The sequence below is a fragment of the Jaculus jaculus genome, chromosome 11 (genome assembly GCF_020740685.1).
Source record: "Jaculus jaculus isolate mJacJac1 chromosome 11, mJacJac1.mat.Y.cur, whole genome shotgun sequence".
NCBI lineage: Eukaryota > Metazoa > Chordata > Mammalia > Rodentia > Dipodidae > Jaculus > Jaculus jaculus.
The window spans coordinates 17,254,617-17,278,790 of record NC_059112.1 but is presented as its reverse complement, the minus strand read 5'-3'; the positions used below and the strand labels follow the sequence as shown (position 1 = coordinate 17,278,790).

Below are 24,174 nucleotides of genomic sequence, written 5' to 3'. Positions count from 1 at the left end.
TATGATATGCATAGTTATAAAATACACATTTGGTCAACTTTGTCACCTATTATGTGTGAAGCCCAAGAACAAATTATTTCAAGGATGCTATGCTCATAGTTCCTTCTACTTAATGATCACTAGGAAACTCAACTTAGCAATCACTTTTTAAAAATATTTTTATTTATTTGCAAGAGAGAAGAGAAAGAAGGCAGGTGTGGTGGCGCACACCTTTAGTCCCAGCACTCGGGATTAAAGCAGAGGTAGGAGGATCGCCGGGAGTTCGAGGTCACCCTAAGACTACATAGTGACTTCCAGATCAGCCTGAGCTAGAGCGAGACCCTACCTTGGAAAACCAAAAGAGAGAAAGAAAGAGATTGGAAGGTGCCAGGGCCTCCTGCAGCTACAAACAAACTCCAGATGCATGTGCCACTTTGTGCATTTGGATTAACGTGGGTACTGGGGAACTGAACATGGAATAAGGCTTTGCAAGCAAGTGCCTATAACCATTGAACCATCTCTCCAACCTAGGTAATGACTTAAATCCTGCTTCACAAGAAGACTTAAGAGTGTATGTAGAGCTGGGTATGGTGGCGCATGCCTTTAATCCCAGTGCTCAGGAGGAAGTGGTAGGAGGATCGCCGAGAATTCCAGGCCACCCTGAGACTGCATAGTGAATTCCAGGTCAGCCTGAACTAGAGTGAAACCCTACCTTGGGGGGAGGGGAGTTTATAATAATATCCCCTTCCACTTTCCTAGACATCACCTCTTCTCTCCTCTTTTCCATCCTCTGAGCAGGTACACCAGAGTCAGTCCGCTTACAGTTCTGAAGCCAGTATTATTTGCCTAATGCCTCACTCTACCACTTCCTGACATCTTTGGACCTAAGCAAGCAGCAAGGCTTCCATGTCCCCACCTGCATAAGGAACAACTGAGTTACAGAGGCTACATCCTACATCCTCATCTTCCTCCATCAATTCTCTTCTAGTGCCCCACACCATCGCCGAAGCACAACATATTTCCATGCCCTGCAAACCCAGAGGAGCCTGAGCCATTATCTGTATTTTCAGCTATTGGAACAGTCATATCAAGAACCTAAGACTGTCCTCCTAAAGATCAGACTTTTTTGGGTGGGTTGGGGGGTATTGAGGTAGGGTTTCACTGTAGCCCAGGCTGACCTGGAGTACACTATGTAGTCTCAGGGTGGCCAGAACTTTTGGCGATCCTCCTACCTCTGCCTCCCAAGTGCTGGGATTAAAGGCGTGTGCCACCACGCCTGACTAGATCAAACATTTTACTTGCAAATTCAATCACCTCTTCTCATGAAACCCTGCCTGTCTAGGACACATCTGTTCAACACTTTATTTCCTTTCATATCACCCACTGTCCTTTTGGCTTGAACATAAGCGATGCCCACAACCTAAACACTTCTAGTTACCATTTGTTAGGAGTTCTCCAAAGGATTTCCAACTATCAAGCAACCTCACATGGTGAGGTCACCAGTAAGTCAACCTTAACGTACCCAAATGAGAAGTGATCTTCCCATACTGTCTTTAGAATATTCCTGTATACTTTACCCAGATATATATATTGGTTTTTTAAAGTAGAGTCTCACACTAGCCCAGGCTGACCTGGAATTCACTCTGTAGTCTCAGGGTGGCCTTGAACTCAACAATCCTCCTACCTCTGCCTCCCAAGTGCTGGGATCAAAGGCGCGTGCTACCATACCCAGCCCAGGTAAATATATTAAATACAGTAAGTACATTAATATTTTCTAACATTCCAAGGCATCTTTAACCTTCTACTGTCAATTCCATTTAATACCAGTCAAGTTTCTATCAGTTCTTCCGCTGTGGATTCTTTCTTTCTCCTGTTCTTCCTTCCACTGCTCAATATCCTTCTCATTCTGCCCATGGCTCTCCACAGAGGCCCCTGCTCTTAAACCTTTCTCCCCGGGGATCTCTCTCCAGTACGTTATTTATCATGGGAGTTCTTGGAACTCTTTAGAATCTGACCCAAACATTTGGTTTTCATCTTTCCTGTTCATAGACTCTAGTAACATTAGCTCCACATCTGAGTACCGTGTAAAATACATCGTCTGCATATGGCGATGTACCTCGATAATCCCAGCCACCTGGGAAATCGAGGCAGGAGCAGGAGACCCTGTCTCAAAAAACCCAAAATATACAAACCAAAGCCCCCAAGAAAGGCTTTATTAACTTTGGCTACCGTAAGATAACTCTATATAAGACAAAACACAACTTGTCTATAGAATATTCAACATTTTCTTTTAGTTCTTGCTTTATTTTATCTGGCCTTACTATTTCCCCAGTTAGTTTTCTTCCTTAGTGATCTGCACTGCTTTATCAAAGTGGATTCTATCTACACTCGTTGCAGCTTTCTGGATCAGCATTTCACTAAAATCCTATCCCTCTGAATTCTTTTTCAAGTATTTTATTTCCTCTGTAAAATTTATATGATGATGGTTAATGCAGAAGTCCACATTTTTTCCCCCAAGATGTACAAGTCAGTTCTACTCACCAAGGGTTCAGCCATTACAACCTCAATTTTCTTTTCAGCTTGAATGGCAAATTCTGCGAAGAGGCTCTTGATGACGTATTCACCAGGCTTGACATCGGGGTCGATGGTAATGTTGGACATGACGATGCTCCTTCTGCCCGCGGCGGAGCGAGAGGTGGAGGGAGCGCAGCACTTACTCACTTTGCTGACTCGTGCTGAAGCTGAGAGAAAAAGGAACAAAAGAGACCCCGTGAAGTCGGCTCAGTGGGACCCTCTGAAGATGCCACCCGCCCAGCGCCTCCCCGCTCTCCCAATGTCAATGGCCAGCATCCATTTTCCTCTCCCATGCTGGCCATCTTCTGAGAGACCGCTAATGTATCTGCAGTGTGGATGTCTGCCACGCTTATGAGTATGGACTGGGTCTTTCTCCATCCTCGCAAGTGGAGTGCCAACTGACCAGCAGGCTCACATCTGACCCTTTCATTTTTTTTAAAGATTTTTTAAAATTATGTATTTATTTGTATATGTGAGAGAGAGAGAGTGGGGATGGGGAGAGGCAGACAGAGAGAATGAGCACGCCAGGGCCTCTAGCCACCGCAAATGAACTCCAGACACATGCGCCACCTTGTGGATCTGGCTAACATGGGTGGGTCCTGGGGAATTGAAACTGGGTCCTCTGGCTTTGCAAGCAAGCGCCTTTAACTGCTAAGTCATCTCTCCAGCCCACATCTGACCCTTTTCTGCTTAGAAGAATCTCAAGTAAGTAGAACTGCCTGGCATACACGTGCACCATACACACAGAATGAATGGGCTCTGGTCAGTCAAGTGCAACGAAAGAAATACAGAGATGTGAACAGATGAAATAAGAATGGGACTGGGGGCTAGAGAGAGGCTCAGCAGCTAGGGTGTTTGCCTGTAAAGCCTAACAACCTGACTGTGGCCCCCCAGTACCCATGTAAAGCCAGACGCACAAGGTAGCACATGCATCTGGAGTTCGTTTGCAGTGGCTGAAAGGCCCTGGTGTGCTCACTTAGTCACATTCTCTCTCTCTCTCAATCTCTTTCTCTGCTGGGCATGGAGGTAGAGGTAGAGGACTGCTGTGAGTTTAAGGCCAGCCTGAGACTCCATAGTAAATTCCAGGTCAGCCTGGGCTAGAGTGAGACCCTATCTCCAAAAACAAAACAAAACAAACAAAATGAATGGGATTAGGGAGTGACAGAAAGATAGTACTTTGGGGAGCTCACAGAGGTCTCACAAAAGAGGGTGCACAGGAGCGCTGGCCTCGCTGATGACAAAGAGGCAAAGAGGCCGGCAGGTGCAGAAGACAGCTTGTTTATTTCGGAACCCTAACACCAAGGGAGGGAGCCGGGTAGAGAACAAGTCAAAGTGAGGATGGAAACCACAGAGGGCCTTCTAGGACCCTGAAAAGAAATCAGATCGGAGCTGGAGGGATGGCTTAGCGGGCGTTTGCCTGCAAAGCCTAAGGATCCACGTTCAATTCCCTAGAACCCACGTTAGCCAGATGGACAAGGGGGCTCATGCGTCTGGAGTTTGTTTTCAGTAGCTAGAGACCCTAGCATGTCCACTCTCTCTCTCTCTCTCCCTCTTTCTCTGTCAGATAAATAAATAAAATATTTAAAACTCTAATGCCTTTTTTTTAAAAAGAAAAATAGAAATCAGAGTATACTTCTAAAAGCAATTAAAATTTGGTGGAGAGCTGAAAAGATGGCTCAGAGGTTAAAGGTGCTTGCTTGCAAAGCCTAATGGCCTGGGAATAATTCTCCAGTACCCACGTAAAGCCAGATGTACAAAGTGGCACATGCATCTGGAGTTCGTTTGCAGTGGCAGGAGGCCCTGGCATATCCGTTCTCTTTCTTTCTCTCTCATACATTAATTAAAAGAAAAAAACAGAACTCAGTGGAAAGTGCTAATGTGGAGAGAGACGGGATCTGACCTCTCTTTACAGAGATCTGTCTTCTCAGGACAATGGCTTTGAAGAGGGCAAACAGAGAACCAGGCATGCCATTAGACAAATCCAGTGAGATGGCCACGGCTCAGGCTAAGAGGATGATGCAAGCAGGGTTTCGAGACCTGTCCACTGACTATGGAGGCGAGTGAGGTATCAGGGACCGCACACAGGGTTTTCATGCGACAGGAAGGACTGCGAGCTGTCTGCTCGGGTGCAGCGAGTGTCTGGTTAGGTAGTGAGCTGTGCCAGGCTTGAAGGGAAAAGACAGCTCCACTCTAAGTCTTGCAGCTTCATTTTCCTCTGCGCTGCTGGGGGGCCTGTCTCACTGCCTGCCTAGGTTCCTCCAGCCATGCCTAGCCTGAGGCATAATTCAGACCCTGTGTCTTGTATGCCCCCGCCCCCCAGCAGCCTAGTGTACTGAGATAAGCCTGGAGAATCCGTAAGCATACCTGTAACCTTCTTCCCACCTGGCCTTCAGAAATCACCTTCTCTGTGTAAGTAACCCCAACCTTGAGAGAGGAGATAGAACCCCTGCTTCCAACACTGAGTATCCATGTGTGCATGCATTATGACAGGACAATAAATTTGCTGAAATCAATTCAAGTCACGAGTCAATTTTTTTCAGTCAAAAAAAAAAAAAAACTACTCTAAATTAGGGATAGTGGCTTATGCCTGTAATCCCAATACTCAGAAAGCTGAGACAAGAGGATTGTGAATTTGAGGACAGTGTAGGCTACATCGCTGGTGCCAGGTGGTGAGGCCAAGCCTCAACAAAACAAAATAAACCAATTTTAAAAGTTCTACTCTAAAAAAAAATCAATACATGAAGGTATATAAAATTGAAGCAATAATGTAAAGGCCACTGCAAATAGTTGATATTGTATCATAGTCTTTCACCATATCATGCTAAGATTCTAAAACAAAAATTGTATAATAAAAATAATTCAAAACAAAAACTTGCGGTTCTTGGGTCAGAGTACACATATGTTCAAACAATGACCTGTCTGTTGATTGCGTGTCATGATCCAACATTGTGTATTATTAAGAGAACCTATTAACAAATGTCATTGTAGAAATTTCTTTAAAAAAAATTGAGTCATTAAGAGCCCTATAAATGACATCTTAAATAACTTGCCTTTTCTATCTTCTACTTCCTTCAAAACTAAGACCAAGTCAATCACTAAATATTCTGAGAGTTCATAATTGTGTACTTCACAATTTTCCAATAAAGACAAAAGTTTTAGGAAAATTTTTACTTCTAGGTTATTTTCCACTAGTTCAAGCTTGAAAAGTCAAAATTTTAGGAACACAAGTGCTTTAGAACAAATAGCTTAAAATGAATTATTTCCATTTTAATTCTCAGCAGGCATTTAATAAAATGCTTGGATTTATTAATATAAAAAGGAACAGATCTACAGGTTGATATTTCAGACCACCAAACGTCTCAATAACATAGGTTTAAGAAAAGGAATTATTTTCATAATCCAGTTAGCTGAATGCTAAGTAAATATATGAAATACCATCAAAACATTATTGAGGGCTGGAGAGATGGCTTAGCGGTTAAGCGCTTGCCTGTGAAGCCTAAGGACCCTGGTTCGAGGCTCGGTTCCCCAGGTCCCACGATAGCCAGATGCACAAGGGGGCGCACGCGTCTGGAGTTCGTTTGCAGAGGCTGGAAGCCCTGGCGCACCCACTCTCTCTCTCTCTCTCCCTCTGTCTGTCTTTCTCTCTGTCTGTCGCTCTCAAATAAATAAATAAATAAAAATTATAAAAAAAAACAAAAAACATTATTGAATGAGGGCTGGGCAGGTAGTTTAGTTAATAAAGTGCTTGCAGCCAGGTATGGTGGCACAGGCCTTTAATCCAGCACTCAGGAGGCACAGGTAGGAGGATCATGCCTGCGAGTTTGAGGCCAGCCTGAGACTACATAGTGAATTCCAGGTCAGCCTGAGCTAAAGACAGACCATACCTCAAAAAAACAAAAAATAAAAAATGAAGTGCTTGCCATGCAGACATGTGTTTATCTCCCGGAAGTCATGTGTGTGGGTGTGGGGGAAGGAGCTGGCATGATTCTGGGTGTAGTGGTGCATATCTATAATCCCAACACTGAGGAGGGAAGCACAGGAGAATCCCGGGGGCTCAGTAAGTTAATAGTAAGCCTAGTTAAGTGAGCTCCAGGCCAAAAAAAAAAAAAAAAACAACCCGGATGGCATCTGAGGAATGACACTGGCCTCAACACACATGTGTACCCCCACATAGTACAAGAGCACACAAAAAGGACATGCACACAAATACTGACTGCATAAAAGTGTATATAACACACTGTCTGATGAAAAATAGACCCAGAGAATATGAATATATATATATATATATATATATATATATATATATATATATATGATCACTAAATTAAGTTGCAGCATATTAAAAGAGTTAACCACTTTCACCTGCAACCACAAAAGACAAATGGAATCAATTCTTAAAATGCCAAGGCCAGGGCTGGAAAGACGGTGTCAAAAGGGCTTGCTTGCAAAGACTGATTCGGCCCAGATTTGATTCCCCAGTACCCACATAAAGCCAGATGCACAAGCTGGCACATGTATCTGGAGTTCAGTCTGCAGTGGCAGGAAGCCCTGGCCCATCCATACTCACTTTCCCTCCCTCTTTCTCTACCTCTCTCTCAAATAAATAAATAAATAAATAAATGACAAAAAAAAATTTTCCAAAAAATAAATAAAAATACCATGGCCCTCAAACTGAAAATAGAACAAAACATTATGAACAAATGAAATATCAAAAACCCCACAAACTCAAACATTATGTTGCATCTCACTGATCATCTAAAACATGTACAGACTGAGTAACGTTTTTCTTCAATCAAATGTGTTTCCCCGAACATTATATATACAGTTCAGCCCTGGTAAAGGCATGTGAGTTTTTCCCACACTCGGTTGGGAGGAGAAAACCAGAGTGATCACTAAAAGTGAGAGGGCTCCTTCCACAAAACTCTATCAGCCTTGTGACACGTGACTGCTTGAATTAAGTTACTTTATAAATAGTAGTATTTCTCTAAATGTGTTGTGTGAGGCGTGGTCCTCTGAGGAAAATGAGAACCACTACTGTCATCTTTATGGGAAGTGGCTGTGACCTCACATGACACATTCTCCAGACTGGATCTCTTGATGCTCCCCACACAAGGAGAGGGGTGGGGGAAGGTAGGGAGACCCTCCCCCGAGATCTCAGACGAACTGTGTGCCAGCTGATGCAATGATGCACGAGGCCTCATCATGGCCTCAGGGGAGCAGACAGAGTTGGGGGGCATCTTCATGCTCCTGTCAGGAACCCCTCACCCACACTAAGTCAGAAAGCCCAATAAACTCATTGGTTTGCCAAGGTAAATTTGGGTGGAATTGGTGCTTAGTTTGTGAGGGTGTCCTGACTGATGGAGCGAGCCCTTATCCACTCTCTCCAGAATGGAGTTCACGTAACAACATGTTGTTATAAAATTTGAAAACTTTCTATGACCTCATGGGAGGATAAAAACAGAAATGTTAGGGCTGGAGAGATGGCTTAGCGGTTAAGCGACTGCCTGTGAAGCCTAAGGACCCCGGTTCGAGGCTCGATTCTCCAGGACCCACATTAGCCAGATGCACAAGGGGGCGCACACATCTTTTGTTTGCAGTGGCTTGAGGCCATGGCATGCCCATTCTCTATCTCTTTCTCTGTCTGTCGCTCTCAAATAAATAAATAAAAATAAAATATATTAAACTAAAAAAAAGCCAGAAATGTTGATTCTTCAGTATGATTCTTAAGTACACAGTTTAGGCATTGAATTACAAATACAAAAATCCCAATGTCATATGAAACATTCTTGGAATACAACTCTACTAAAATTGAATAGTTATGACAAGAATAAAGCAAGCATTGAATATTTTATTTTATATATTTTTTTAAATTTTTATTTATTTATTTATTTGAGAGCGTCAGACACAGAGAGAAAGACAGATAGAGGGAGAGAGAGAGAATGGGCGCGCCAGGGCTTCCAGCCTCTGCAAACAAACTCCAGACACGTGCACCCCCTTGTGCATCTGGCTAACGTGGGACCTGGGGAACTGAGCCTCGAACCGGGGTCCTTAGGCTTCACAGGCAAGCACTTAACCGCTAAACCATCTCTCCAGCCCGCACTGAATATTTTAAATTACAGCATTTCTATTCTTTCTCTTAGAAATGCTACAACTAAAAGATAAATACTAAGATTTTTAGACAGTGCTGGTGCAGTACATTTAATAAAACTGCCATATGCTTTTATAGTCATACACAACCTAACTTCTTGGAAAACTTTTTTTGCTTTGTTTTTGTTTTCCAAGGTAGGGTTTCACTCCAGTCCAGGCTGACCTGGAATTCACTATGTAGTGTCAGGGTGGCCTCGAACTCACGGCGATCCTCCTACCCCTGCCTCCTGAGTGCTGGGATTAAAGGCGTGCACCACCACGCCCAGCGGAGAACATTTATTTTTTCCCCTGTTTTTTCAAGGCAGGTTCTCACTCTAGCTCCAGCTCACCTGGAACTCACTCTGTAGTCCCAGACTGGCCTTGATCTCCTCCTACACCTCTGTGCTGGGATTAAAGGTGTGTGAATTTAAATTCAGCCAAGGAGAAAAGACAAAATAAGAGCCCTTATAATGATGTATGTGTGGGTTTGTTAATTTTTAACAATGGATCTCAGAGGGCTGGTTTTTTTTGGAAAGAAATTTTTTTAAAAAAATTATTTATTTTCAAGCAGAGAGAGAGAGAGAGAAGAGAGACAGACAGAGAATGGGCACGCCAGGGCCTCCAGCCACTGCAAACAAACTCTAGACGCTGTGCATTCTTATGCATCTGGCTTACGTAGGTCCTGGGAAATCGAACCTGGGTCCTTTGGCTTCACAGGCAAATGCCTTAACCGGTAAGCCATCCAGCCCTGTTTTGTTTTTTTTAAGGGGGGCTTTTCTTACTATATCACTGTGTTCCAATGCACCACATTCCTAATATTAACGGCCCTCTAAACAAACAAGGTTCTCACAGATGGGGTCTTTCAGAATCCCTACAAGTAGATGTCAGTGAAAACTGCCTGAGCTTTCTTGCCCTCAATGAACAGGTCTTCAGGGGCTGGCTCAGCGGTTAAGGTGCTTGACTACATAGCCTAAGGACCTAGGTTTGATTCCCCACAACCCACATAGATAGAGTCAGGTGCACAAAGTAGCACATGCATCTGGTTCATTTGCAGTGGCTAGAGGCCCTGGCACATCCATTCTTTCTCTCTCTCTCTCTCAAATAAATAAATAAAAACTAAAAAAAAGAAGAAGAAGAAGAGGAGGAGGAGGTCTTCAGCAGCCAAAACCACTCATTTTACAATCACAGACCCAACTAACATATCACATGCAAATATTTATATAGAGAGTTATATAATACAAAACTGGCACTGTGGGAAACAGCATTGCTTCTACTGGTTCATGGCAGGTTTTGAGTATCACCTAAGAAAGAAAAGCCACGAGGGAAGTGGCCTCGGAAGCAAGGAACAAAACAAGGGCCAGAAAGAAAACTCTGGCTTGAAAAATCAAACACAGAATTAGTCTTAAAAGCAAACCAAGGCCAAACAGTTATCTCATGGAAACCAACAAACGGATTCTAAAGTTTCTAAGGCAAGGGAAATGACCCAGAAATAGCCAACAAAATATTGAAGAATAAAGTCAGAGGGCTGACACTACCTGACTTCAAGATGTGTTATAAAGCAACAGTAATCAAGACATTGTGTTATTGGCAAAGGAATAGACAAACAGATCAATGGAACAGAACAGACAGCCCAGAAATACACCCTCACAAATAGAGCCAACTGATCTTTGACTAGGACGCAAAGGCAAGTCAGTGAAGAAAGACGACTTTTCAACAAATGGTGCTGGGACAGCTAGACACCCACATGTTTAAAAAAAAAAAAAAAAAAAGAATCTAGATACGGCACTTTTACCTTTCCCAAACAGTCACTAAAAATGGATCACAGACCTAAATGTGAAATGCAAAACCATAAAACTTCTCAGAAGGTAGGAGAAAATCTAGCTGTTCTTAAATTCAGTGGTTAGTTTTTATATAAACATTAAAATCACTTACCCATGAAATAAATAAATAAAGTAAGATAGACTTTAGCTCAATAAAAGGCAATGCTAAGAGAATGAAAAGCCACACTTTGAACTAGGAGAGAAATTTTGTGAAAATGATAATAATAGCAACAACGTCTGGGCTAGAGAGATGACTTAGTGGTTAAGGCATGTGCCTGCAAAGTGTAAGGACCAAGGTTCAACTTCCCAGAACCCACATAAGCCAGATGCACAAGGTGATGCAAGAATCTGGAGTTCATTTGCAGTGGCTACAGGCCACTCCCCCCATAAATAAGTAGATAATATTTCTTTAAAAACAAAAGCCAACCGTGGTGGTGCACACCTTTAATCCCAGCACTCAGGAGGCTGAGGTAGGAAGATCACAGTGAGTTCGAGGCCACCCTGAGACTACATAGTGAATTCCAGGTCAGCCTGGGCTAGAATGAGACCCTGCCCTAAAAAAAACAAATTCAAAACCAAAATCTAATATTTGACTTATATGCAAAATACATAAAGAACACAATAATACAAAAAAAAACCACAAAGAAAAACTACACACAAGGTCTAGACAGACACCTCACCAAAATAAGACAGATAGATGTAAACCACATGAAGAGGTGCTTGACTTCATGTGCATCCAGGAACTGCAAACAAGAGGCCACTGCACACATACCACGCAGGATGGCTTCGACTGAGACACTCCACACTGCGTGAAGGATGACGCCCCCAGGCCGCCGTCACCACTGGCATGCTTTCTTATATGTGCAGACTTGGTTTATAAAACTAAGCTTGCTCTGAGAGAGAGAGAGAGAGAGAGAGAGAGAGAGAGAGAGAGGGAGAGGGAGAGAGAGAGGGGGAGAACGGGCATGCCAGGACCTCTAGCTACTGTAAACGAACTCCAGACACATGTGCCACCTTGTGCATCTGGCTTATGTGGGTGCTGGGGAATTGAACCTGGGTCCTTTGGCTTTGCGGGCAAGCGCCTTAGCTGCTAAGCCATCCCTCTAGTCCCCTGCTTCTCGTTTTTATTCAAAGAAATAGAAAACTTACACCCACGCAAACCTCTGCACACTGATGCTTACTTATAGCAGTTTCACTCATAGCTGTCCAAACAGAAGTGACAAAGACAGATGCTCTTCAGGACATGGATGGCTGCATCCAGTGCTACAGTGAGATTAGCTATCACAGCACACAAAGATGGAGGATGCTTAAATGCATATCACTAAATGAAAGAAGCCTGTCTGTCATCAACCAAATAAAATTCCTAGTATAGGAATTACTCACTGGCACATTCCTCCTGAGCACAGTCCTTCTACAATGAGAAGCTGACTCCCAATGAATACCACTTGTGAGTGAAATAATGCTAGAATGTCAACTCCTGTCCTGGATGCTAAGAATTTCCACCTCTGTAACTTTGTTTCCTCCAGAACTGCTAAATTTTGATGCATCCTTTTCTGCTTTAAAGGCCTATAGACACTTACCATGCTATTTGTTAAATTAAATATTTATTTTTTTCAAAATATTTTCATTATTTGTGAGGGGAGAGAAAGTGAAAGTCATGTCAGGGCTCTTACTGCTGCAAATAAACTCCAGATGCATGTGCCACTTTGTGCATCTGGCTTCACATGGGTACTGGGGAATCGAATCCATGCCAGTAGGCTTTGTACACAAATTTGTACACTGGACCATCTCCCACCCCCAAATCGAATATTTTCACATCTTCTAATGCATTTGCATAAAACGGGTTATAAGAAGAAAAGGCTTCTCTACTTTGATTAGATAAATGTTTACTTGTGTTTTCTTACAACTCCTGGTTCAGTTTGCTTCTTCTATTTAAGTCGACCGTCCACCTACCAGTTTATTTGGACTGCTGATATAAAGACTTGACTTATTTTTCTTTAGTATTTAACCATTTCTGCTAGGTTCATTTACTGAAATTGTGTCACTGACTTCCTCATCATAAATTTAATTTGTATTAAAACATGCTTTCTGGACTTTCATTCTGCCCGCGAACAGTCTTGCTTTGTAAACTCATACTATTAATCACTACAGCTTTTTAATAGGTCTTAGGCACACAGATCCCACATGCAATATCAGCGGGTATTACTAACTTCTACTTTCAAGGTTATGCATATCTCCACACATCCATATAAACGAAATGGACATTCCTGTAATAGTTAGATGCTATATTTAGAAGCCTGCATACCGTCCACTATGGTAGGGCCTCACTCTAGCCCAGGCTCACCGAGAACTCGCCCTATAGTCCCACGCTGACCTCGAACTCACAGCGATCCTTCTACCTCTGCTTCCTGAGTGCTGGGATTCAGGGCATGCGCCACCTCACCTGGGCAAGTCTTCTTGTTACCCAAAGAAAAATGTCCTCGTCCCTTCATAGAATGTTTATCTAAATCTCACTAATTCTATTCCTCAAAACTTTGCTTCTATTCCATGTGAATGTAATCATTTTGTCTTGCCATTGTTCGATGTTTTTGCTTCTAGTTCAGTCACCATGGATAGCAAAATTAAAACTTCTCCCTGTTCTTGGAACAGCTGTTTCTAAAATGTTTATTTATCCTAATCTAAACTATTCCCACCGAAAGCAGTTTCTAAACATAGAAGTCCTATGGCATCTTCGGCATGTGTTCGACAGTTTTTTACTTGAAGTCTGCTACAAAACCATCACATACTACAATGCTCAAGAAAAATGACTTACCAAGTAAATATCCCACGACTCACTCAACCTGAGAATCTCTGGGTTATCTTGTTACCATGTAACCTTGGACATAGAAGAGAGTAAATGGAAACCTGCAGATGCTCAGTTCAAGCAACTCTAAAAACCTAAAAGTAATATGGCATTTTAGTTTCTCAAGGTAGGGATTCACTCTAGCCCAGGCTGACCTGGAATTCACTGTGTAGTCTCAGGGTGGCCTTGAACTTATGGCAATCCTCCTACCTCTGCCTCTCAAGTGCTGGGATTAAAGGTGTGCGCCACTATGCCCGCCTTAATATAGCATTTTAAAACTATGCACAGACCTAAGCATCATTAGAAAAGACCCTAAGACTTGTCTTGACTACTAATTATGGTTAGAAAGTTGACCAAGTTATTTAATCTCTTTTGCTTTTCCCTCCAGCAAATGAACAAACTGAATTATATGTCAATAATGAGTTATGGGGATTACCCGGTCAAGACCTCTCCTGGTTTTATGTCTTCTTTCCTTCTCTTAGGCTCTATAACACTCTATAACAAAATCTTTCTAAATGCTACAAAAAAGATGCATGTATCAAATCAACAAGATACTGTGTTTGTTTTCTACTCAAGCCCTGTGGTAGTCAGCTCCGTGTCCCTGGGGTGAGCCTTCAAACCAGACCGTTTATAGGAGGAAAGGGAGTTATTTCAGGGTTACAGCTCCAGGGGAAGTTCTGTAACGGGGACAAAGAGGAACCCCAACACCAAAGCAAGAGCCAAGCCTGCAGCCAAACAGTAGCGACTTCCCCAGGCACAACCACTGCTCTCTGCCCTCCTTGCTTGAATTCCAGATCCGTCCCCAAACACACCTGAGGGCTGGACCCCAGGATCTGCCCACGGTGACACCTTCTCCAGGCAGGTGGCTGGCCGGAAATCCCAGTTACAAGCTTGGGGAAAAGCAAAAAACTCCTAAATCTATTGGGGTGCATCCATTCAAACTACCACAAGCCCCAACCCCACAAAAATAACTGCGGATGAGAAAGCAACAGTGGCAGAGTTTTCTCCTCGAGCAGGACAGGAGCCTGGGGATTCGAACAGGTGAGCACAGCAGAGCCCTCCAGCACGCACGCCTGCCCCGGGGTCCTCGCGGCTGCGTCACTGCTCCCTCTAACTCTGACGCCGGCAGCAGCCTGTACAGGTGGGAAGGGTCCACAGCCAAGGGGCTGCCTTCCTCTAACATCTCCACAGGATGATGGCCAGCAAGAGGCCAAAGCTGGACACTAGTGGAGTTGGACAGATGGCACAGTCAGTCAGGTTCTTGCCTCACAAGTGTAAGGACCTGAATTTGAACCCCAGTATCCATGCCATGTAAACGGCCAGGCATGGGTGGCAGAACATGCTTGTAACCGCAGCATGAGGGGAAGGCAGAGATAGGAAGATCCCTGGACAGCTTCCTGTCCAGACAGTCCAGCCTGACTGGTGAGCTCCGGGCCAGGGAGAGACCCTGTGTCAAAACGAGGTGGCAGGGGACTGGGAAGATGGCTCATTTGGTAAAGTGTTTGCCACACAAGGAGTCTTTGGGCTTTTATAGGTCTGGTTCCCGGCATGGCTCTCTTAAGAGGCACAGGCCTCTGGGTGTTGGCGCACAGTGGAGGAGGACTCCTCAAGGAAACTGTGGACACCTGGCTCTCTCCTCTGCCTTTTCGGCTTCCTGACGTCGGAATGAGCAGTTCTGCCCTGCCACGTGCTTCCGGCCATTGCCTTCGCCCCCACCAGAGACCCAGAGACTTAACAACAGTGAGTTCCTCCAATCATGAACTGGAAACTCTAAACCATGAGCCGCAGTAAAGCTTTTATTTTATAATCTAATTATCTCAGGTGTTTGGCTATCATGATGAAAAGCTAACTAACGCAAAGCACCAAACCTGTTTCTATTAAAAACAGAAATGAAGCAAACAGGCTGGTTCTTGCCTCATTACTTGCTACCGTCCTGGAGGTTAAGGGATAACATAAGGGAATGCAGTAACCTGAGAAGATGAGATCACTGTAAATACTGTTGAAGAGCACATGGAACATTCTATACAATAATGGCCTAGAAATGAAAATGGATAAAATATAAAATAAGTGAAAACAAATTTAATAAGGAAAGGATAGACTCGACACACAGGAGCCAGCAAGGACTGCTTACAGGACATCAGAGATGGGGACACAAGGCACAGTATGTATAGACAGCGGGACTTAGCATACATGTCAATCAGCACAAAATTAATACACTAGTATAACTCCAATTACAATGTCTGCATCGGGCTGGAGGGATGGCTTAGCGGTTAAGGTGTTTGCCTACAAAGCCAAAAGAGCCAGGTTCGATTCCCCAGGACCCACATTAGCCAGATGCACAAGGTGGTGCATGTGTCTAGAGTTCATTTGCAGTGGCTGGAGGCCCTGGCACACCCATATTCTCTCTCCCCTCCCTTTCTCTCTGCCAAATAAATTTAAATTTTTTTTTTTTATGTCTATGTTATTTTGTCTAGTTAGCTGTTGTAGTCAGCCTCACGTTGCTGGGATGAACTTCTGAACCAGTCACAGTTATGGAGGAAGTGATTTACTGAAGCTTACAGATAGAGGGGAAGTTGCCTAATGGCAGAAGAAGCTGGCCGCCTTTCACAGGTCCATGCGAAGAGAAACTCCACCAGCAGCACAAGCAAGCAAGCGCACTCAGGAGCCCATAATGCCAGAACTTAGGCACTCTGCATATCTTTCTTTGCTGGAAATTCCAGATCCACCCCCACACCTTAGAGGTGGACCCTAGGACCTGCCCATAGGGACACCTTCTCCAGCCAGGATGCTGGAGAGCTAAGGTTTGACAAACGAATCTGCTGTGGGACATCCAACAAACTTCCACAGTAGCACTGTATAAAACTCTGTTAGGATGTAACCAGAGGAATAAACGTCTAAGATCTAACATAACTATTCTTTTTAAAGACCACAAATATTTTCTAAATTTGAGAATAACAATAATCAAAATAGGTTATCAAAATATAATATAGCCTACACTAAAAAAATAAAGTACAGATGGACATGAAGTTTAATTTTTAAAAAGCTGACCAAAAAATACATTTCACGTATAAGCCAGGCAAGAGACCATTAGTCAAGATAGCAAACTCAAAGGAAAAAAACTGTTTTAACTGAATCTAACATAAGTTCAAAATAGTTAAGGTAGGGCTGGAGAGATGGCTTAGCAGTTAAGGTGCTTGCCTACGAAGTCTAATGACCCAGGTTTGATTCCCCGGTACCCACATAAAGCCAGACGCACAAGGCAGCACATGCGTCTGGAGTGTGTGTTAGGTGGCTAGGGGCCCTGGTGCACCCCTTCTCTCCCTCCAGCCTCTCATATAACTAACTAACTAAATAAATAAGTAAATACTTAAAAAAAAAAAAGAACAAAATTGCAAAAGCACTTAAGGAAAATAGAAACCATTCAATGAGCTCTTACAGATGTACAAGGACAAGACAACAATATAGATGGGAAACTGCCAAAAGATGTACACAGTGCGCTTTAAAACAAGTCGAAAAAGCCAACAAACAGGCAGAAAAACGCTCAATCTCAGTATCATCGGGAAATATAAACTAGCCTAGTCACGAGATGACATTACATGTGTGTATATACCTATATATCACAATGGCAAATATATGTGTATATACCTATATATCACAATGGCGTAATTTTATCTACTGCGGGAAAGACAGAGGGAAATAAACGTCACACACGGCTGATGGAAATGAACGGCACCTCAGTACTTCCTTCCGGAAAACAAGGAAGGTCAAACAGAGCGTGGTCCTCCATTCCCAACAACCTAGCCGAGCACCTCTCTTTCACCTTCAGGCATGAGCTTGCCCCACAGAGACAGCACAGGATCATGGGCCAAATACAGCACCATTGTCCACTTGGTGTATTTCTTGTAAATTAGAAAATTGACAAACTTCAAAAAAAAAAAAAACAACTATCATATTGTTTATTATGATGTCGTATCACTCACGCCACATGGGCAAAGCCAAGTTGACTGATTTGATCCTGAACTTTGCTGGCCATCTCTCACAAAATCTTTTTTTTTTTTTAATTTAAAATCTCATTTTGGGGGACTAGAGAGATGGCTTAGCGTTTAAGGTGTGTGCCTGCAAAGCCTAAGGACACAGCTTTGATTCCCCAGGACCCATGTAAAAAAGCCAGATGCACAAGGTGGCGCATGTGTTTGGCGGTCTAGTTTGCAGTGGCTAGATGCCCTGGTGTGCCTGTTGTCTCTATCTGCCTCTTTCTCCCTCTCCCAAATAAATAAATAAAATATCTAAAAAGAACTTTTAAAAATATTGTGCTTTTTTTAAAACAAAAAATTATTTATTTATTTGAGAGAGAGAAAAATGGGTGTGCCGGGGCCTCTGGACACTGCAAACGAACTCTAGATACACGTACCACCTGGTGCATCTGGCTTACCTGGGTACTGGGGAATTGAACCTGAGTTCTTTGGATTCACGGGCTAGCACCTCAACCACTAAGCTATCTCTCCAGACCTAATTTTTTGTTTTTGTTTTTTGAGGTAGGGTCTTGCTCTAGCTGAGGCTGACCTAGAATTTACCATGTAGTCTCAGGGTGGCCTCCAACTCATGGCAATCCTCCTACCTCTGCCTCCCAAATGCTGGGATTAAAGGTGTATACCACCATGCCCAGCTCCTAATGTGTTTTTAAATTAGGAAATACTATCTTAATGAAAAAAAAGAACTAGTGGATCTAATATAGAAACCGCCTCCAGTAGCAAATGTCTTGGAGCAGCATACATCCCTGTCTAGGAAGGAGGCCAAGAAAGCATGGCCCTTCTCGTGGTGGACAAGGCTTGCGACTATGTCTAACCAGCTACATCTGACCAGTGACACTGCAGAAATGTTACTCCCAGAAAAGTTTAAGAGTTTTACCCAGGTGTGGAATAGGCCACACCCCACTGATACCCGCCAGACACTTGCCATGCCTCTACCAGTCTAGATGCTTCTGGTATCCACAGTTAAAATACTCACTACTGGGGCTGGAGAGATGGCTCAGCAGTTACGGTGCTTGCCTGCAAAGCCTAATGACCCAGGTTTGATTCCCTACTATCCACATGAAGCCAGATGCACAAAGTGGCACATGCATCTGGAGTTCGTGTGCAGAGGGTGGAGGTCCTGGCACGCCGTCTCTCTATCTCTCTCTGCTTGCAAATAAATAAAATATTAACAAATATATCCAGTCCTAAGGGGCATTCAGAAGTGCTGCTGGCTGTAAACAGCCCCACAGCTACAAAGACGAAGGGAGGCTGAATGGCAGCATTGCTGGAGGTCAAAGAAGCAGAATATGTATGGTGTCCATGTCTACAGAGCACGTGACAGGCAAAAGCCCAGGGAGGCCCAGCAGAGAATGGCTGGTGCTCTCCCAGCAAGCAGAAGGATAAGCCAAAAGAACAGGAAATATGCAGACACTTAGCCAGGGAGGTGGGTCTCATTCGTTTATTTTTATTTTGCTTTGTTTGCTTTTTAAGGTAGGCTCTTACTCTAGCTCAGGCTGACCTGTAGTCCCAGTCTGGCCTTAAACTCACAGAGATCCTCCTCTCTCTGCCTCCTAGGTGCTGGGATTAAAGGTGTGAGCCAGCTAATCTGCTTTCTCATTCTTATTTTAATTGATAAAATGGCTAGATAGGTCAAGTTTCCTAATCTGTTATCTGTGATAAAAACTGAACCTTTTGAAACACTAGCTATCACATAAAATTATGTAAGCAACATTCATTCTATAAATATGTCCCCAGGAGACAGTATATGAGTACAAGTGTCCCCAACCTTCACTAAGGCAGAGAGAGAGTCAGTGGACAGCTAGATCTCACTACTGTCTCTTGTTTGGCCTTATCAGTTTTAGGGAAGAAAGCCAATGTTTTTAAAGGATAACATCCTCTCTGCACAGCTGGGTTAACAGAACGTTCCTGATTCCATTTTTAAAAGAAGTAATGCCTGCCTGAAACTGTTGGCACCAAGACAAAACCCTGAATTTAGGCCATATGAATGTCACTTCATTGTGGTGACTGAAAGAACGCAGCTCAACCAGGATCAAACTTCAGCAGCTCGCCATCCCCATTCTGCCAGCTAAGCAGGCCGCGAGCCAAAGGGCCTCTGCAATTAATACAAACAGGCTCATGGGGCGGGAACAAGGCCACGAAAAGGCATCCTATAAAGACTGCTCCGGGTCATTAAGAGAAAGCACTATACTAACACTGTCGTCAAGGTCCGGTCAATCACTGAATCTCTGGAGTTTTCTTTCATTTTTCTTTTTTCTTCAGGAGAACACCGTTCGAAATATATATTTAATGAGAAAACATATTTTTGTTTCCTTTTAAAAAAATATTTTTATTATTTATTTGCATGGAGAGAGAGAGGCAGAGAGACTAGGTGAGACATGGTCTGTAGCCACTACAAACCAACTCCAGATGCATGCGCCACTTTGTGCATCTGGCTTTACGTGGGTACTGGGAATCAAACCCAGATCATTAGGCTTTGCAGGCAAGTGCCTTAGCCACTAAGCCAACTCCCCAGCCCTTTTAAAAAAATATTTATTTATTCATTGATATATTTATTTATTTGCAAGCAAAGAGAGTTGTTTCCTTTTTAAATAAAAGTTATTAACAAAGCCAGTTGTCTGCTTTTCCCAAGGAAGTCACTAAGTGAAATTTAATAAAGTTGGGTTTTTAAAAATTTATTTTATTTACTTATTTATTTAAGACAGAGGGAGAAAGAGGCAGATAGAGAGAATGGTTATGCCAGGGCCTCTAAGACACTGCAAACGAACTCTAGACACATGTGCCACCTTGTGTATATGGCTTACGTGGGTCCTGGGCAATTCAGCCTGGGTCCTTAGGCTTTGCAGGCAAGCGCCTAAACGGCTAAGCCATCTCTCCAGCCCAATGTAGTTGGTTTTAAGTCACTATTATTTTGTGCATGTTCACTTTGGAAACTTCCTCTGAAGGGCATCACTGGCATATAATATGATTAATCAGGGAGTCGAAGAGGGGCCACATATTGAGGCTTTCTTAGCTACTATCAACTCATGCCAACAAAGTTCGCTGTGTCCCTCGCATTTCTCTCAGCTGCCAGACTGAGCATTAAGTACACAAAGGCAATTAACCCACACCCTGGAGGAGGTCACACTGAAGAAAGACCCAAGGGTAATGACACAATGATGTTCCCAGTATAATCGGCACTAACTCTGGCTGACTCAAGGATGGGTGTTCAAAGATAAGAATTCCCAGGGAAGGGCATGGGGATGTGCTGGTGTGCTAATGGGGTAGGCAGGGAGACAGGTGGGGGTGCATTCCAGGTAAAGACAGCAAGTGCTGTGAAGGCACATCAAGCTCTCAGAATGGGGTAAAAGTGACAAGAGAAGAGACTCCAGGGGAAAGCTTTATTCCCTGGGGCACGGAGAGACTGTGAAGTGTTGAAGGGCACGGAAGGCTGTACTTAAAAGGAGCCTGTGGCAGCACAGGAGGAGGCAGACAGGATACAAGAGGAGGAGATATCCTGGAGATGGAGGTCCTGCCAACCGCAGCCAGGAAGGAACAGGGAAACTTACAAGGCAGAAACTTACAAGGTCCTGGGCCAGGACTCAAAGACATGCTAACTTGCCTTGTTTCTGGCTCCAGAAGAATGGATGTCAGGACTGCCCAGCAACAAAGGCACAGAAAGAGCCCCTTTCCTTCTACGTCTCCTTTCGTTCCCTCTACCTCTGTCCTCTGGGATCTCTTCACGGGCCACACGCGGCTGGTAAGTCACCGTGCTGAGGACTCACCTCTCCCTAACTTCCTCTCCCACTTTCCACGTGTGTTTTCTCTCCGAATAAGCCCCAGAGACGGAGGGAGGATGCCAGCTCATCTTCCTTCTCTCCACAAAAAGTACATGCACAATCAACGTTGACTGACCCAAGCGTGTGGGTGAAATGAAAACATCCAGAAAGAGACTGCTTGCTACTATCCTTCCTCCCGGTCTTAGGATTTGGATCCCCTCACCACACTGACATTCATGGAGACTGGCGCGATCATAACCGGTCTCCCAGTTCCCAGAGGTAGGGCAGACACAGTTGGGTTGGGACCTTACTCAATGTTGACACCAGCCGTTTATTTCCAACATTAACACACTGCCTTTGAACTGTAAAACCACCTCCGAGAGATAAGTGTTCTATGAATGCCCAAGGGCAATGGGTTACTCACAGACTGAATCACGATTCTAGCAACAGCTAAAACCCAAGGCATCTGCTTCTGGTTCATAGGTTCCCAGCACACAACTAGACGACATTTGGCTGTGGCTGGCTCTGAGGTAAGGACATGCAGCAATACTTAAATGGTCACAAAACAGTAAGAATTCACAAGTGCTGAAGCAAACTAAGCTTTATTTTCGTAAGACTTTGATGTGATAAACTGTTCTTCCCTGTGCATCTGTCAACTACTGCTTCGTTCTCACTGTACACTGTCTCACTATTAAAAAAATGGTGAATGGGGTGCAGAAGGAAAATAAAGGGGAGAGGATGAACAGTAGCCATGATCTAATTCACTTCAGCAAAAATATATTTTACGTGATATGTTTCCTATTAACTAGTAAATATATTTAATTTAATTAGCTAATGTAATTCTGCCAATATCTGAACTATGTATACTTCCTTAAAAACTTTCCTAAAACTAACATAATTTTCTGCCACCTGGCATGCAGTATCTCCACATGTAAGAATTACTTAAATATCAGAAATGAAAGAGATGCACACACGTTACAGACAATATACTTAGCGTCAATCAGTCAGTCTCGTCAGATTGTGATCAGGAAGGCTCTATCATGGGAGTTTTGCTTCATGTCAACATTTGGTCTTTCGTATCATTTGCTTACAAAACAAAACTCTACCCAAGAAAGTATTTTTCATGAAGAGCTAAGCAGGAAAAAAAAATTTAAATTTACTCTCATGTTTTATTCATTAGCTTGCTCAGGAGCTAGCGGCACAGTAGGGCACAAGAGCAGCTGGGTTCTACCCCAGACCTTTGCTGCTACGTGACCTTGGAAAAGTCACAGTCATGCTTTACTTCAAGCTTCTTTGGGTCAAACAAATGTAGAAACTGAACCCGAACTTGAAGTTGCTTTCTTCATTAGCTGGAACTCTTAAGACAAGGGCTGTTATTCTTTTGGTAAATCAGTAAACAGTTTCTGGTGATAAATCATTTTTGTAAGTGTTTTCAAATCTTCGGAGAAAAGTACCACTGGAAATACTAAATAAAATCAATAGTCCTGCCAAATACTCATTTGAGGAAGGGACTTACGGGCAGGATCTTACATTGGTGGCATTCATTTGCCTGACTTATGTGAACTTTAAAATATAAGTACATCATCCAGAATGTTCCTTAGCATAAAATTTACTACATATGAAAATTACCCCTTGGAACTTCAATTAAGAGAATAGGGGAAAGTTATTACCATCATTTTAAATTACCTGATGCCTTGAGACAGCTGAGATTGTTTCTCTACATATATTTTCTGATGAATCTGATAACCCTGCAGAAACACGAGTCTATTTCTCATCTTCTTTTCCCCCATTTTTGACCCATGATGAGAAACTTTGCCAGAATGACAGAAATAAACAAGAAAACCAAGGCTGGTACATTTCAGTCAAAGCAAATTTAACTACTAAGAGAACCACTGTCTAACGTGTGCACATCAAGCTTTTTCTCTTACCGATGGCCATTCAGAAGCACATCCCTCCCCCACCCACCCCCATGGTATTCCCAACAGCTTTGATACTATCTGGATGGGTCCAGAGGAAAAAAGCATGCAAGGAATGCCAATGATAATCACAGCTCAGCATTCCTCCCCTTCCGGAATCTATACTCACAGCTGCGGCTCCAGGACTTTAACAAGGACTTTATGCTAATTTCAAAAAACACAGAATCCTGGAGACTTAGCATTGTGTCTGGACTCAGGCTGCAGAGCAGCGGCAGTGGCAGCCCGGGTCTCGTGGCTCAGTCCCGCTCTGGAGCCGCTGTCGCTGTCCCCTCGCCTCTCCTCTGGCAGGCGGGCGGGCGGGCGGGCGGGCGGCAGAGTTCTGGCCCACAGTGCCTTGGCTTCATTACCATGCAGTCTCACAGTGACGCACAGCCCTAGAGGGAGCGCTGCTCGCTGCAGATGAGCTCCCGGGCTGAATTAAAGCTTACAAGTTTATTACAAGTGCCCTGAAGGACGCCCTCACCTTTCTTTACACAGACCAGCTCATGGCCAGAACGATCGCTTGGGTTTGTGTCCCTGGAATCAGTTTTGGGGAGCAGAGCCTCCCGCTGCTTTCAGCCCATCACTGCTGCTAGTCAACAGACAAGGGGTAAAGCTCTGCCCTCGGATGCCCACTTTCCTCACAAACGAAGGGTCGTATGGGGGGGGAGGGGTGCTTAAATGAATTAGAATCTAGCATAAGATCTAGCTGCTTTTCCTATAATAGCTGATCACACACACGTGCACACACACACACACACACACACACACACACAATCAGCGGTCTTTCTCTTAAGCCAAAGGTATTTTCCTGCTCCTTTCCATACCCAGGGAGTGAGCCGTGGTTTTCCCAGCATGGTTAAGATGACAGACTCCACGGGCTCACTTACCCCATGGGGGACAATGCTGGCTGAAGGAATGAAAAGATGATGTCATGGATGCTGGCGGAGCCTCCACTGGCCTCGAAATCTGCTCAGTTCAGGACAAAGTTTTTTTCTGCTGCATGCAACTCACTCAAGAGGGACAGGGGTTGTGTTAAGCCACAGACGAGCATTCTTGTAGTGCCTTACTCCCCTGGACATCTCACAG

General features: G+C 43.8%; 1 protein-coding gene across 9 annotated transcripts in view; it reads right to left on the bottom strand.

Moving 5' to 3' along the window:
- Fryl (FRY like transcription coactivator) overlaps nt 1–24,174 on the bottom strand; it is a 297,939-nt gene that overhangs the window by 163,214 nt on the left and 110,551 nt on the right. For all 9 annotated transcript variants that reach the window (XM_045130376.1, XM_045130379.1, XM_045130384.1 and 6 more), the window contains exon 4: nt 2,521–2,720. In XM_045130376.1, coding sequence (XP_044986311.1) covers nt 2,521–2,640 — 120 coding nt within the window. In that variant the 5' untranslated portion in view covers nt 2,641–2,720. The remainder of the gene's footprint in view (nt 1–2,520; nt 2,721–24,174) is intronic.